The sequence below is a fragment of the Triticum dicoccoides genome, chromosome 2B, assembly GCF_002162155.2.
Source record: "Triticum dicoccoides isolate Atlit2015 ecotype Zavitan chromosome 2B, WEW_v2.0, whole genome shotgun sequence".
NCBI classification, from domain to species: Eukaryota; Viridiplantae; Streptophyta; class Magnoliopsida; order Poales; family Poaceae; genus Triticum; species Triticum dicoccoides.
In genome coordinates this window covers 5,554,670-5,571,841 of record NC_041383.1, presented here as the reverse complement: position 1 = coordinate 5,571,841, position 17,172 = coordinate 5,554,670, and the positions used below count along the sequence as shown (strand labels likewise).

The 17,172-nt window shown below is 46.9% G+C and overlaps 1 protein-coding gene across 1 annotated transcript; it reads left to right on the top strand.

Annotated features, from left to right (window-relative positions):
* Positions 1 to 3,386: 3,386 nt before the first annotated feature.
* On the top strand, positions 3,387 to 5,031 carry LOC119361695 (probable indole-3-pyruvate monooxygenase YUCCA9). Its single transcript, XM_037626828.1, has one exon. The coding sequence runs from the start codon at positions 3,504 to 3,506 to the stop codon at positions 4,767 to 4,769; it is 1,266 nt and encodes a 421-aa protein (XP_037482725.1). The 5' UTR covers positions 3,387 to 3,503; the 3' UTR covers positions 4,770 to 5,031.
* Positions 5,032 to 17,172: the final 12,141 nt, after the last annotated feature.

Sequence of the window (17,172 nt, the reverse complement as noted above, 5' to 3'; positions counted from 1 at the left end):
CAACAACACCTACCAGCCTCCACCACCGGATGCGCCACATTGGGTGGCAGTGGCGAGGGGAGGGCACGGAGCCACATGGTACACCACCTTATACTGCGCAAAGAATGATGCTCGATGATGTAACGTGTTAAAACGGTTGCACGAGAAACACCGTGAATGACCAATCCGTCACCGCCACTCCATGCCAGATTTGGTTGTGCCGGTACCCAATCCGCCAATGTGGCCCTCGCCATTGCCGGCTGGGGACGAGAACAGCTGCCCACATGCTGATTCCCATGCTATGACTAGCGAGGAAGACCTTGCCACCAATGTCGTTGTCGTGTGGGCCTCACCGGCTGGCGGTGTGGAAGAGACGAGAACGGAGGACTTGGGTCGCTGATGGCTGGGGTTCGCGACCATTGTCACCCTTGTAGAGCGATGTGTGGGCCGTTCAAAAGTAGTATCTCTAGCTATAAGCATGAGCCGACTAAGATTTATCGAGTGAGCCGATTGATTGTATTGCAAGAATTAAGCAATAGAAACGGATTTACACCTAAATAAACAAAATCTACAAGGCAATATAGTGTCTAAGCTTGGTCCACTGAGGCCTAAGGATATCTTTGTGAACTAAGTATTAGTAATTCATTAATATTGTAATAGAATTGCCATATGGAACATGACACTAACAATAGATTAGAATAGGCATACATCGTCAAAACATGGCTTAAAGTTTAACATGTCGGCTTATCTCATTGTAACGTGTGGAAATAGAGGCAAGGTCACACTGGCCTCTACTTAGGTAAAAGAATAAAAATATAATCCTAAAATATATAGAAAAATATGCATAACACATACATGTGTAGTATGTATTTGCAAACTTTCATCACTGTATCATTTTAGTCCGTATTGCACACACACAAAAAAAGGCAAATGTGTGGATCAAAATATAGGAACTTTTATTATTATTTTTAGCAACAAATTTGTCTTTTAAACCTACAAATTAATATATTTTAAGTAATACAACTATGCAGAAAGTCCATTTATGTATCACCTTTTTGGACTTCAATTTCCAAGTACATTTTCCAAAATATCAGGCTCTATGAAGCCTGGAAGTCAAATTGCTGCTAAAAGCAAGATCTTATCATAGAAAAACACACTAAACAATACACCTCCACACGTGAAGAATGTCCATATTCCGAACGAAACACGGATATTTCACACATCTTTTCAAGCGAAACCAAAAATTATATATGCCCATTCAACAAAAAGCATACGCGCACCGTTAGCCGTGTAAACCAAATGTGCCCATGCATGCCACCTTTTAAACCAAACCAAACCAAACAAAAAAAACTATGATTATAACCTCCAAAAAAAAGCCTACGACGCGCATCGTAAACCGCGTAGGCCACTTGGGAATAACAGATGCCCACGACGAACACAAGGGCCGGCCGTGCGCCAAACTGAGAGCTTTTGAGCTGTGCCTTTTCCTAGTTTATTGGAGGATGGAGAAAAGTTACTAGCTGGAGCTAGCTATGCCATAGGGAATTTTTTGGGCGATTAGTTAATTAATTAACAAGAGCTAATGTACATGGCTTAGCTAAGCAAAAAAGCTGGTGTGTCAGTGAAGTGAGCGAGTGAGTGAGGTGGCGAGCTCATCCTCAGAGAGTGAAGATATTAGTGGTTCCACGTAGCTTAATCATCAACTAGCCGTGGGGAGTAGCGCGCCAAAAGGCACAGGGTCTCTCACATGCGGTGCAGCCGGCGTGTGTGTACGTGTACTGGTGATGCACTGTAAAGTGATTTGCCCACTTGGAGGCCGGCGACTGGCTAGGAAGGTGGATCACTTTAACAGCATGTCAACAAGTGCTCAATTTTGTGTGCTTTTTCCTTGTAACCTTGCTGATGTTTAGTTTCTTATTAGTACACGCTATTTGATCCACATGGAAACACTGTTCGTGCTAGCCGTTCCTCCATGATCCGCCGGCCGAGGTTCGTGCTCTTCCAAGCCGGCGAGGATCCGAATCCTAGAACCCGCGATGGATATTCGGACGAACGCCAAACTTTTTTCCGAAGAGGAAGTGCGAGCCTTTCGGACAATGCATTCTTGGAAATTCCAAAGTTTATTTTGGTGTCCACTAAATTCCAAGGAAATCAAGGTTACTGATATTTTGGTACCCCGTTGAAATTACCGAAAATACATTGCAAGCTTAAACCCCTTACACAACTGTAATTATTTTTCAAAAATAATAAATAAAACCAAGCATTAACGCTAAACACATTGGCTTCAGGAAAAATCCCTAAACAAATTTCATTGCGATCTTAAACCCCCCACACAACTATAAATTTTTCGTAAAAGAAAAAAAAGTAGATCAAGCATCAACGATAAACACGTCGGTTTCAGAAAAAGTAAAATTCCTATATGACATAATCGAAGGTTACAATCGTCGTCGAAGATCAGGAGCAAGCCGCCATGGCAGGGTCATGCATGGTTTCTACAAAGAGTTCATCCCATTTTTACCCTCAGGTTCTAGGGTTTTGACATGTTTTACCCCATTGAACAAAAAGTATCTGTTTTACTCAGTTTAACCCAACGGCTGCCGTTCTCTTTATTTTTCAGTGTGCTATATATGAACCTATGACTAGTCGGCCCCACATTTAACTTGGCATTCCAGCTGGTTCAGTCCATTCCGGTTTTCATCGAGGCCCCACTTGTCATCCTCCTCTGCTGCTCCCACATGTAAGATGGCAGTCGTAATTAATGACAAGAGACTAGTAGTATACTTAACCCTTGACGTCGTGCATGGTTTCCCTTAATTGACCAGATTAGTCCGTGATGGCAGTCCCATCGCGTGCAGCCACAGATCTCGATGCAGCCGCGTGCACGCAGCAGCAGCAGATAAGCGCGCGGCGGCCGGCGTGCTTCTTCAACCTCCCCGAGCTGGAAACAAGGGGCCGTCCCCGGCGGGCGGGCGGGTGGTGGCCTCCTGCATGTTCTCCACGGGTAATCGCATCCCTGCATGTGTCCTCACCCTCCAGAATCTTGCATGCTGCACCATGCAGTCTCCTCTCTCTAGAAAAAATATTTTCAAAAACCAAAATCGAATTTCTCTCTCATCAGTGTATCTCTCTCTAGAGAGAAGTTCATACCGGTAGTAAACTAAACTAAGAATAAGAATAAGTTGGGGTTTTTGAAAAATGGCACTTAGATCCTATCAATCCCCCCAATATCATCTGTTCCCTCCCTCCATGATTCTCTCTCTCCTCTCTCTCTCTCTCTACCTATCATGCATCACACACCCTAGCTGCTTTCTCTCTCCTCACACCTCCTCTCTCTCTCTAACCTCTCTCCTCCCCTCCCCTCTATTTAAGCACCACCACTCCCTCCTCCCAAACCACCAACACACAACACATCAGCAACAACAACAGCAACAACCACAGCAGCAACAAACACCTTCTTCAACCTCAGCATCCTCACCACCTTCTCTCAACCAGCACCACCAAAGCAACCCATCAAGCAGCCAGCCATGGTGCTCCTCCCCAGCGATCGCCTGGACAGCCTCTTCTCCCCGCGGTGCGTGTGGGTGAACGGGCCCATCATCATCGGCGCCGGGCCGTCGGGGCTCGCCGTGGGCGCCAGCCTGCGGGAGCAGGGCGTGCCCTTCATCGTCCTGGAGCGCGAGGACTGCATCGCCTCGCTGTGGCAGAAGCGCACCTACGACCGCCTCAAGCTCCACCTCCCCAAGCAGTTCTGCCAGCTGCCCCGCATGCCCTTCCCCGCCGACTACCCGGAGTACCCCACCCGCCGCCAGTTCATCGACTACCTCGAGACCTACGCCGCCACCTTCGACGTGAAGCCCGAGTTCGGCAGCACCGTGCAGTCCGCGCGCTACGACGAGACCTCGGGGCTCTGGCGCGTGCACTCCTCGTCGGCGGCGTCCGGCGAGATGGAGTACATCGGGCGCTGGCTCGTGGTCGCCACCGGCGAGAACGCCGAGAACGTGGTGCCCGACATCCCCGGCCTCGACGGCTTCGCCGGCGAGGTGGCCCACGTCAGCGAGTACAAGTCCGGCGAGAAGTACAAGGGCAAGCGCGTGCTCGTCGTCGGCTGCGGCAACTCCGGGATGGAGGTCTCCCTCGACCTCTGCGACCACGGCGCGCTCCCGTCCATGGTGGTGCGCGACGCCGTGCACGTGCTGCCCCGCGAGGTCATGGGCAAGTCCACCTTCGAGCTGGCCACGCTGCTCATGGCGTGGCTCCCGCTCTGGTTCGTGGACAGGGTCATGGTGTTCCTCTCCTGGCTCATCCTCGGCAACCTGGCCGGATTCGGCATCCGGCGCCCGGCCATCGGCCCGCTGACGCTCAAGAACAAGTACGGCAAGACACCGGTGCTCGACACCGGGGCGCTCGCGAAGATCAGGTCGGGCGACATCAGCGTCGTGCCGGGGGTGTCCCGGTTCACCAAGAGCCGGGCGGAGCTGACCGACGGCACCGCGCTCGACCTGGACGCCGTGGTGATGGCCACGGGGTACCGCAGCAACGTGCCGCAGTGGCTCCAGGGCACCGACTTCTTCGGCAAGGACGGGTACCCGACCACCGCCTTCCCCAACGGGTGGAAGGGGCAGTCGGGGCTCTACTCCGTGGGCTTCACCCGGCGCGGGCTCTCCGGCGCGTCCGCCGACGCCGTCCGCATCGCCAGGGACCTCGGGCAGGTGTGGCGCGAGGAGACCAAGCCCACCACCAAGCGGGCCGCCGGCGCCTGCCACAGGCGCTGCATCTCCGTCATCTTCTAAACAGCCATTTATCCCTCCGGCGATCGACGGCGATGATGACGGCGACGACTAACCAAATCCCCTTGATTACTTTGTTGATGATGAAGAAGAAGATGTTGATTTCGTTCATTGTAAGAGTAAGAGTGAGAGAGCGAGTGAGTGAGTGTGATGTGAAAAAAAAAGATGTTAATTACCTAGGTTATATGTAAGGGTAGGATATAGTAGAAGCGGAGCCCTCTTGTCAGTGGGGAAGCGGAGTGAGCCCCTGGGGCCGGGATTTTTATTACTGTAGCTAAGGGGCGCCATGGTCACTGCTGTACAGCTAGCGCGACAGTCATCAGACACTTGGCTTTACCCAGTGATGAAGGATGAGGCTCATTTCACCATCTTGTAACAATACTTCTTGTTTTTTTTTTCTCTTCCAATTTTTACTTTACTGCCTTCTGTGCAACCCCTCAGTGAATATACATGACCAGTCTTGTTAGTAACATGCTCTTCTTGTCTCACAATTTTTACAGTCTCTTTTTCACCAATGATTTTCCTTGAAAAGAATTCATAGTTCCTTTTTTATCCCACAAAATAAAAATAAAAATTTACAGTTCCTTTTCACCAATAACTATGTTTTTTCACCAATAATTTTCTGGCAACACCATTTTTACAGCTCCTTCTCATTCTATATCTAGATCTCTCTAGGGTTACTAGTAGCATTATTAGCATCAGCATGAGCATCTGATAAACCACTAGGGTTACTGAGGAAGCAGTAGTGGTGTCCCTTTGAGGGAGCCAAGGAATTCATTGGGGGAAGAGGGAACAGAGGAGGGTGGTGTGGGATGTGGAATCCCCTGGCTCTTGTCCTTTGGCTGTCTGACTGGATCTGGCCATGGCCATCCCAGTTGCCTCCTGGTGCTCTGGGAAGTTAAATCAGAATCAGCCAGATCTCACTCACTCACCCAGCTGCTGCTTCATGCTCCACCAGCTGCTGCCACCACCTGCTGCCTCCAAGGTAGGGGTGGCCCTCTGCCAAGATTCCACCAGTCATTAACCCCCCAAAGTCAATCACTAAACTAATCCCTTAATCAGCTAGCCACAGCTGGTTTTCACAGCTCTGCATCTGCATGCATGCATGCACTCCTAGCCATGAAAGTCAAAACTCTGAAATTTCACATGTCAAAACTCTGAAAGCTCAAAATCTTTCTTTTTTCAAGGAAAAGGTGGACTTAATCATGGGGGTTAGGCATGCGCCCCAATTATTATGCCATAGTTGCTAATTAGGTGCGTATATATATACTACCGGCTGATCGATCGATATTGTGATGATCTCTTTGGGCTAGCTGCTGCTGTTTGTATTTGTATACACAAAAAGGGATGATGCAAAAGTTTCAGTTGAAACCACTCCATGGTTTCTTTTATAGAATGATACTTGGTACAACCCGATCCCCGTTTGCTCTGATCTGTCCCTATTAATAGCCAATAATAATCAAAAGTCCTAGCTTTTCCCCATCAAACCAGTGAGCAAATCATGAGAAATACAGATGAAGTAGGGGAAAAAAATAGCATTTCAGATGAACTTAGTATATGTGAAGAATGAATCATCTCTGAACAAGAACCAAAAGAAATGTGGTTGTGATCTGGGGATAATTAAATTAACCAGGGCATAATCATGCGTGAGCTGGGTGTGGGTTGTATCCCAGCCCCAGGTAGATGGACGTGAAGCCCCCACTGAGCACTGAGGAGATGGCAGGGAAGAAAACCAGGAGGAAGATCCCATGCCCAGGCCCAGCAGCAGCAACATCTTGACCCCAGTGAATCACAGGCCATTTCACCAGATCTCCCCATCACCAGCTAGCTATCCATCACTCACTGCATTGCATCGACAGATTTGGTTGCCGCATGGCTGAAAAAGTTCAGCCCCTTTGTTTCCCATCAACTTGTACTAGCCCGACCGTAGGCTTTGTCGATGGGACGGCCGCACGTAATATTTTCAGTTATTTGGAGAAAAAAACGGTTTAATTCATATTATTATTGCAGGATCATGCTCTGTCCTTTCCTACAAAAATGGACTTGATAACTTCAATCTTTGTTCATCTTGTTCTCCTTTTCATCGATCCCTGATCCCTAGCTTGATTGCTAATAGTAAAAGTGAAGAAGATGGGAAGCAGGAGATCCAGCGGAAAGGGACTTGTCAACGATGAAAAACGGCCCTACCCTGAAATATTCTGCACAGCACAGCACAGCACAGCACAGGAGCAGGATGCACTTTTGCTCGTTGTGCAATGGGGCACTCAGCCTCCGGTGATTGCAGCGGCGCACTGCGCAGAACAAGGGGGACCTCCAATCTCAGTGAACAAGAGTCACGGCCTTTTTCCTTGTATCTGGATGGGAACCAGCGATGGGTACTAAGACCACCTGTTAGGCTTGGTCCACACACACTGATACCCCCCTCGCGAAAGGAAAAAAAAAGACTTGGTCCACAGTAGTGATGTACAATCCCTTGAGAATCACTCTTGGATCGTGTGGCCGGCGTCGATTGCATATGTGCACCCAGAGGCTCGCGCCAACGGCGAATGTTGGTGATATGCTCGCATTTCGACACTCCCACTCACGTCTTGTTCTCTCGTGTCCAAGACATGGATTTTAAGAAGTGAAGTGAAGTTCCCAATCGTGTCTAGGAAGTCGATTGTAAGCGGGGTTCTCTGATGGCTAAGACGGCGATCGTCGATACAAGGTGTCCAGCTCGACACCTCTCAGAGTCGGAGGCCGGGGGTGAGCCTCCAAGAAAAAGAAAAGATAACTATTTTTTTTTTGAAAAGGAGGTTATCCCCCAGCCTCAACATCCGAAAGATGCATGAGACCATATTATTAAAAAGTTCAGCAAAACACAAAGTCTGGTATCCGGAGTACAACTCAAAAAGGGAACACAAACGAAAAAAGCAAAGAAAATAAATCATAGCCACAACCGGCTAGATGAAAGGACATTAAGGGCATATCCTATTATGCGACCGTCATCCAAACCGGTTGAAGATATCCCGTGCTACCATCTCCCATCAGTTGCACCCAGTAGCCAAATGCTCCCTGGAGCCCATAGGAGTGAGTAGCAACCACGTACAGATCCATAGAAGATTAAATGATGGTTGAGTATGTGGACTTGCCTCAAGGCTCCGACTCGTGACCCTTCCTGAAAATATGATGAATTATAGTTGCAAAGTTAACTGAGAATATAGTTTGTTGGTTTTCAATAAGGTTTATGCTTTATACTTCAATGTTGTGATAAATTGTTACTTGTTCATGAGAAGTTATATGATAATAGTTAAGTTATTTGATAAAAGTTATTTGATAAAGTTCGTGTTAAATTTCCTTGCTATTATAATAATATGCATGATGCTTCTATGTCCCTATTTTGTTTTTATCGACACCTCTCTCGCTCTCTAAGCATGTGGACATGTTTTTCGATTTTGATTTTCGCTTGAGGACAAGTGAGGTCTAAACTTGGGGGAGTTGATACGTCCATTTTGCATCATGTTTTCCTACTATTATTTATAATGTTTTTATGCATAATAATGCTTTTGGGAGTAATTCTAATGCCTTTATTCTCATAATTTTACAAGGTTTACACAAAAAGGGAGAATACTGGCAACTGGAATTCTGTACCTGAAAAAGCACGCCAGGACTACCTAATCCACAACTACAAATAAACTGAAACTTCATGGAGATTTTTTATGGATTATTTAAGTATTATTGGAGCAAATAACTACCAGAGGGGGCACATCAGGTGGGCACAACCCACTTGGACGCACCAGGGAGCCCAGTCGTGCCCTGGTGGGTTGTGCCCTCCTCGGCCCACCTCCGGTGCCCCTCTTCTGGTATATAAGTCATTTTGACCTAAAAAAATAAGGGGAGGACTTTCGGTACGCAGCACCGCCGTCTCGAGGCGGAACTTGGGCAGGAGCACTTTTGCCCTCCGGCAGAGCGATTCTGCCGGGGAACTTCCCTCCCGAAGGGGGAAATCATCGTTATCATCACCACCAACAACTTTCCCATATTTGGGAGGGCCATCTCCATCAACATATTCAACAACACCATCTCCTCTCAAACCCTAGTTCATCTCTTGTGTTCAATCTTTGTACCGGAACCTCAGATTGGTACTTGTGGGTGACTAATAGTGTTGATTACATCTTGTAGTTGATTACTATATGGTTTATTTGGTGGAAGATTATATGTTCAGATCCATTATACTATTTAATACCCCTCTGATCTTGAGCATGATTATTATTTGTGAGTAGTTACTTTTGTTCTTGAGGTCACGAGAGAAGTCATGTTGCAAGTAATCATGTGAACTTGATATGTTTCGATATTTTGATGATATGTATGTTGTGATTTCCTTAGTGGTGTCATGTGAACGTCGACTACATGGCACTTCACCATATTTGGGCCTAAGAAAATGCATTATGGAGTAGTTATTAGATGATGGGTTGCTAGAGTGACATAATTTTAAACCCTAGTTTATGTGCTACTTCATAAGGGACTGATTTGGATCCAAAAGTTTAATGCTATGGTTATATTTTATCTTAATACTTTTCTCGTAGTTGCGAATGCTTGCGAGGGGGTTAATCATAAGTAGGAGGTTTGTTCAAGTAAGAACATCACCTAAGCACCGGTCCACCTACATATCAAATTATCAAAGTAGCAAACACAAATCAAACCGACATGATGAAAGTGATATGATGAAATTCCCATGTACTCTGAAGAACGTTTTGCTTATCATAAGAGACCGTTTTGGCCTGTCCTTTGCCTCAAAAGGATTGGGCTACCTTGCTGCACTTTTGTCACCATTACCGTTAATTGCTTGTTACAAATTATCTTGCTATCAAACAACTTGTTACCTGCAATTTCAGTGCTTGCAGACCCGGTAGCTGATGTCGGGCTAGGTGTGGAAGGAGGTGCCTTCTGCTCTAGTGGTCGTGGTTGGTGTGTTGTGAAGTGGATGGTTGGCAGTGTCTTGGGACATGGATGCCACGACAGCGACCCCGGGTGGCTATGCCCCTTGGTCCGCATGTTTGTCTCTCCGGCAGGCATCTTGGCGATTGTGGTGGCTATGCCCCTTGGTCATCTGGGCGATGAGGGGTGTAGCGGCGGGTGGCTCAGGCTCGCTTGTTATCGTTGGCAACGGCGCCCCCCATATCCTATTGGTTGCTCCGGGTGCCTCGTGATGGCATGGATGAGATATCGAGCGAAAGCTCCGTGGTTTGGCGCCGACTGTGGTGACACCCACAGGTGCCACTCTCCTCTTGAGGACATTGTAGTGGTTCTCCTCTCTATCCCAAGACTTCAGGTGAAAACCCTTGTCCAATCAGACTCGACAGCGGCGACACTTGATTCCATCTTCCCTCTTGAGGGCATTATCGTGGAGCTTAGGTGTCCTAGGGCGTCTCATGGCATTGTATTCATGCTTTCCTATATTTTGTTTCGGAAATGTAGTTGGGTGTGTTTATGTTGTCCACCTATCTCGGGATCTGCTTTGTAAGAGGGCTTCCTTACTACCTTGTATCATTCGCTCGTGCACTTTCAATTCATACGTGCTTTATATATAAAGTAAGGCACAAGCCTATTTCGAGAGAATGTTGTTGCCACCGGAGCGAGCCCATAGGGACCTAACCTCGTCGATGACGACTATGAGGTCTTCTTGCATTCGCCCATAGGGACCATCATGTTGGGGAACGTTGCAGAAAATAAATAAAAATCTACGGTTTCACCAAGATCAATCTATGAGTTCATCTAGCAACAAGAGAGAGGAGTGCATCTACATACCCTTGTAGATCGAGCGGAAGCGTTCAAGAGAACGGGGTTGAGGGAGTCGTACTCGTCGTGATCCAAATCACCGAAGATCCTAGTGCCAAACGGACGGCACCTCCGCGTTCAACACACATACAGTTGGGAAGACGTCTCCTCCTTCTTGATCCAACAAGGGGGAAGGAGAAGTTGATGAACATCCAGCAGCACGACGACGTGGTGGTGGATGCAGCAGCGATCTCGGCAGGGCTTCGCCAAGCTTCTGCGAGAGGGAGAGGTGTAGCAAGGGGAGAGGGAGGCGCCAAGAGCATGGGTGCGGCTGCCCTCCCTCCCCCCTCTTTATATAGGGCCCCTAGGGGGGGCGCCGGCCCTAGGAGATGGGATCTCCAAGGGGGGCGGCGGCCAGGGGGGTGGCTTGCCCCCCAAGGCAGGTGGAGGCGCCCCCACCCCTAGGGTTTCCCAACCCTAGGCGCAGGGGGGCCAAGGGGGGCGCACCAGCCAACCAGGGGCTGGTTCCCCTCCCACTTCAGCCCATGGGGCCCTCCGGGATAGGTGGCCCCACCCGATGGACCCCCGGGACCCTTCCGGTGGTCCCGGTACAATAGCGGTGACCCCCAAAACTTTCCCGATGGCCGAAACCTGACTTCCTATATATAATTCTTTACCTCCGGACCATTCCGGAACTCCTCGTGACGTCCGGGATCTCATCCGGGACTCCTAACAACTTTTGGGTTACTGCATACTCATATCTATACAACCTAGCGTCACCGAACCTTAAGTGTGTAGACCCTACGGGTTCGGGAGACATGCAGACATGACCGAGACGCCTCTCTGGTCAATAACCAACAGCGGGATCTGGATACCCATGTTGGCTCCCACATGCTCCTCGATGATCTCATCGGATGAACCACGATGTCGAGGATTCAAGCAACCCCGTATATAATTCCCTTTGTCAATCGGTACGTTACTTGCCCGAGATTCGATCGTCGGTATCCCAATACCTCGTTTAATCTTGTTACCGGCAAGTCACTTTACTCGTACCGTAATGCATGATCCCGTGACCAGACACTTGGTCACATTGAGATCATTATGATGATGCACCGAGTGGGCCCAGAGATACCTCTCCGTCATACGGAGTGACAAATCCCAGTCTCGATTCGTGCCAACCCAACAGACACTTTCGGAGATACCTGTAGTGTACCTTTATAGTCACCCAGTTACGTTGTGACGTTTGGCACACCCAAAGCACTCCTACGTTATCCGAGAGTTGCACAATCTCATGGTCTAAGGAAATGATACTTGACATTTGGAAAAGCTCTAGCTAAACGAACTACACGATCTTTGAGCTATGCTTAGGATTGGGTCTTGTCCATCACATCATTCTCCCAATGATGTGATCCCGTTATCAATGACATCCAATGTCCATAGTCAGGAAACCATGACTATCTGTTGATCAACGAGCTAGTCAACTAGAGGCTCACCAGGGACACGTTGTGGTCTATGTATTCACACGTGTATTATGATTTCCGGATAACACAATTATAGCATGAATAATAGACTATTATCATGAACAAAGAAATATAATAATAACCATTTTATTATTGCCTCTAGGGTATATTTCCAACAGTCTCCCACTTGCATTAGAGTCAATCATCTAGTTACATTGTGATGAATCGAACACCCATAGAGTTCTGGTGTTGATCATGTTTTGCCCTAGGGAGAGGTTTAGTCAACGGAACTGCTACATTCAGGTCCGTATGTACTTTACAAATATCTATGTCTCCATCTTGAACATTTTCACGAATGGAGTTGAAGCGACGCTTGATGTGCCTGGTCTTCTTGTGAAACCTAGGCTCCTTGGCAAGTGCAATAGCTCCAGTGTTGTCACAGAAGAGTGCGATCGGCCCCTACGCATTGGGTATGACTCCTAGGTCGGTGATGAACTTCTTCACCCAGATTGCTTCATGCGCTGCCTCTGAGGCTGCCACGTACTCTGCTTCACATGTAGATCCCGCCATGACGCTTTGTTTGCAACTGCACCAGCTTACTGCCCCACCATTCAAAATATACACGTATCCGGTTTGTGACTTAGAGTCATCCAGATCTGTGTCGAAGCTAGCATCAACGTAACCCTTTACGACGAGCTCTTCGTCACCTCCATAAACGAGAAACATATCCTTAGTCCTTTTCAGGTACTTTAGGATGTTCTTGACTGCTGTTCAGTGTTCCATGCCGGGATTACTTTGGTACCTTCCTACCAAACTTACGGCAAGGTTTACATCAGGTCTGGTACACAGCATGGCATACATAATAGACCCTATAGCTGAGGCATAGGGGATGACACTCATCTTTTCTCTATCTTCTGTCATGGTCGGGCATTGAGCTGAGCTCAATTTCACACCTTGCAACACAGGCAAGAACCCCTTCTTAGACTGATCCATATTGAACTTCTTCAATATCTTATCAAGGTATGTGCTTTGTGAAAGACCTATGAGGCGTCTCGATCTATCCCTATAGATCTTGATGCCTAGTATGTAAGGAGCTTCTCCAAGGTCCTTCATTGAAAAACACTTATTCAAGTAGGCCTTTATGCTGTCCAAAATTTCTATATCATTTCCCATCAAAAGTATGTCATCTACATATAATATGAGAAATGCTACAGAGCTCCCACTCACTTTCTTGTAAACGCAGGTTTCTCCATAAGTCCGCATAAACCCAAACGCTTTGATCATCTCATCAAAGCGAATGTTCCAACTCCGAGATGCTTGCACCAGCCCATAAATGGATCGTTGGAGCTTGCATACCTTGTTAGCATTTTCAGGGTCGACAAAACCTTCCGGCTGCATCATATACAGTTCTTCCTTAAGATGGCCGTTAAGGAATGCCGTTTTGACGTCCATTTGCCATATCTCACAATCATAGTATGCGGCAATTGCTAACATGATTTGGACGGACTTTAGCTTCGCTATGGGAGAGAATGTCTCATCGTAGTCAACCCCTTGAACTTGTCGATAACCCTTAACGACAAGTCGAGCTTTATAAATGGTAACATTACCATCTGCGTCCGTCTTCTTCTTAAAGATCCATTTGTTTTCTATCGCTCGCCGATCATCGGGCAAGTCTGTCAAAGTCCATACTTCGTTTTCATACATGGATCCTATCTCGGATTGCATGGCTTCAAGCCATTTGTTGGAATCTGGGCCCGCCATCGCTGCTTCTTCATAGTTCGAAGGTTCACCATTGTCTAACAAAATGATTTCCAGGACAGGGTTGCCATACCACTCTGGTGTGGAACGTGTCCTCGTGGACCTACGAAGTTCAGTAGTAACTTGATTCGAAGTACCTTGATCATCATCATTAACTTCCTCTTCAGTTGGTGCTGGCACCACAGGAACATCTTCCTGAGCTGCGCTACTCACCGGTTCAAGAGGTAGTACTTCATCAAGTTCCACTTTCCTCCCACTTACTTCTCTCGAGAGAAACTCTTTCTGCAGAAAAGACCCGTTCTTGGCAACAAAGATCTTGCCTTCGGATCTGAGGTAGAAGGTATACCCAATGGTTTCCTTCGGGTATCCTATGAAGACGCATTTTTCCGACTTGGGTTCGAGCTTTTCAGGTTGAAGTTTCTTGACATAAGCATCGCATCCCCAAACTTTTAGAAACGACAGCTTATGTTTCTTCCCAAACCATAATTCATACGGTGTCGTCTCAACGGATTTAGACGGTGCCCTATTTAAAGTGAATGTAGCTGTCTCTAGAGCGTATCCCCAAAATGATAGTGGTAAATCGGTAAGAAGATCGCACCATATCCAATAGAGTGCGATTACAATGTTCGGACACACCGTTACGCTGAGGTGTTTCAGGCGGCGTGAGTTGTGAAACGATTCCACATTTCCTTAAGTGCGTACCAAACTCGTGACTTAAATATTCTCCTCCATGATCTGATCGTAAGAACTTTATTTTCCGGTCACGTTGATTCTCTACCTCATTCTGAAATTCCTTGAACTTTTCAAAGGTCTCAGACTTGTGTTTCATCAAGTAGACATACCCATATCTACTCAAGTCGTCAGTGAGAGTGAGAACATAACGATATCCTCCGCGAGCCTCAACGCTCATCGGACCGCACACATCAGTATGTATGATTTCCAATAAGTTGGTTGCTCGATCCATTGTTCCAGAAAATGGAGTCTTGGTCATTTTGCCCATGAGGCATGGTTCGCATGTGTCAAATGATTCATAATCGAGAGACTCTAAAAGTCCATCAGCATGGAGCTTCTTCATGCGCTTGACACCAATGTGACCAAGGCGGCAGTGCCACAAGTATGTGGGACTATCGTTATCAACTTTACATCTTTTGGTATTCACACTATGAATATGTGTAACATCACGTTCGAGATTCATTAAGAATAAACCATTGACCATCGGGGCATGACCATAAAACATATCTCTCATATAAATAGAACAACCATTATTCTCGGATTTAAATGAGTAGCCATCTCGTATTAAACGAGATCCAGATACAATGTTCATGCTCAAAGCTGGTACTAAATAACAATTATTGAGGTTTAAAACTAATCCCGTAGGTAAATGTAGAGGTAGCGTGCCGACGGCGATCACATCGACCTTGGAACCATTCCCGACGTGCATCGTCACCTCGTCCTTCGCCAGTCTCCGCTTATTCCGCAGCTCCTGCTTTGAGTTACAAATATGAGCAACGGCACTGGTATCAAATACCCAGGAGCTACTACGAGTACTGGTAAGGTACACATCAATTACATGTATATCACATATACCTTTAGTGTTGCCGGCCTTCTTGTCCGCTAAGTATTTGGGGCAGTTCCGCTTCCAGTGTCCGCTTCCCTTGCAATAAAAGCACTCGGTCTCAGGCTTTGGTCCATTCTTTGACTTCTTCCCGGCAACTGTCTTACCGGGCGCGGCAACTCCCTTGCCGTCCTTCTTGAAGTTCTTCTTACCCTTGCCTTTCTTGAACTTAGTGGTTTTATTCACCATCAACACTTGATGTTCCTTCTTGATCTCTACCTCCGCCGATTTCAGCATTGAATATACCTCAGGAATGGTCTTTTCCATCCCCTGCATATTGAAGTTCATCACAAAGCTCGTGTAGCTTGGTGGAAGCGACTGTAGGATTTTGTCAATAACCGCGTCATCCGGGAGATTAACTCCCAGCTGAGTTAAGCGGTTGTGCAACCCACACATTTTGAGTATGTGCTCACTGATAGAACTATTTTCCTCCATCTTACAACTGAAGAACTTGTCAGGGACTTCATATCTCTCGACCCGGGCATGAGCTTGGAAAACCATTTTCAGCTCTTCGAACATCTCATATGCTCCGTGTTGCTCAAAACGCTTTTGGGGCCCCGGTTCTAAATTGTAAAGCATGCCACACTGAACGAGGGAGTAAGCATCAGCACGAGACTGCCAAGCGTTCATAACATCTTGGTTCTCTGGGATGGGAGCTTCACCTAGCGGTGCTTCTAGGACATAATCTTTCTTTGCAGCTATGAGGATGATCCTCAGGTTCCGGACCCAGTCCGTATAGTTGCTGCCATCATCTTTCAGCTTGGTTTTCTCTAGGAACGCGTTGAAGTTGAGGTGGACATGAGCGTTGGCCATTTGATCTACAAGACATATTTGCAAAGGTTTTTAGACTAAGTTCATGATAATTAAGTCCATCTAATCAAATTATTTAATGAACTCCCACTCAGATTAGACATCCCTCTAGTCATCTAAGTGATGCATGATCCGAGTCGACTAGGCCGTGTCCGATCATCACGTGAGACGGACTAGTCATCATCGGTGAACATCTGCATGTTGATCGTATCTTCCATACGACTCATGTTCGACCTTCCGGTCTCTTGTGTTCCGGGGCCATGTCTGTACATGCTAGGCTCATCAAGTTAACCTAAGTGTTTTGCATGTGTAAATCTGTCTTACACCCATTGTATGTGAACGTTAGAATCTATCACACCCGATCATCACGTGGTGCTTCGAAACGACGAACTTTCGCAACGGCACACAGTTAGGGGAAACACTTTCTTGAAACTATTATGAGGGATCATCTTATTAACTACCGTCGTTCTAAGTAAACAAGATGCAAAAACATGATAAACATCACATGCAATCAATTAGTGACATGATATGGCCAATATCATATAGCTCCTTTGATCTCCATCTTCGGGGCTCCATGATCATCTTCGTCACCGGCATGACACCATGATCTCGATCATCATGATCTCCATCATCGTGTCTCCATGAAGTTGCTCGCCAACTATTACTTCTACTACTATGGCTAACGGTTTAGCAACAAAGTAAAGTAATTACATGGCGTTAAATCATTGACACGCAGGTCATACAATAATTAAGACAACTCCTATGGCTCCTGCCGGTTGTCATACTCATCGACATGCAAGTCGTGATTCCTATTACAAGAACATGATCTCATACATCACATATATATCATTCATCATTCATCATAACTTTTGGCCATATCACATCACAAATCATATGCTGCAAAAACAAGTTAGACGCCCTCTAATTGTTGTTGCAAGTTTTACGTGGCTGCAATAGGGTTCTAGCAAGAACGTTTTCTTACCTACGTAAAAGCCACAACATGATT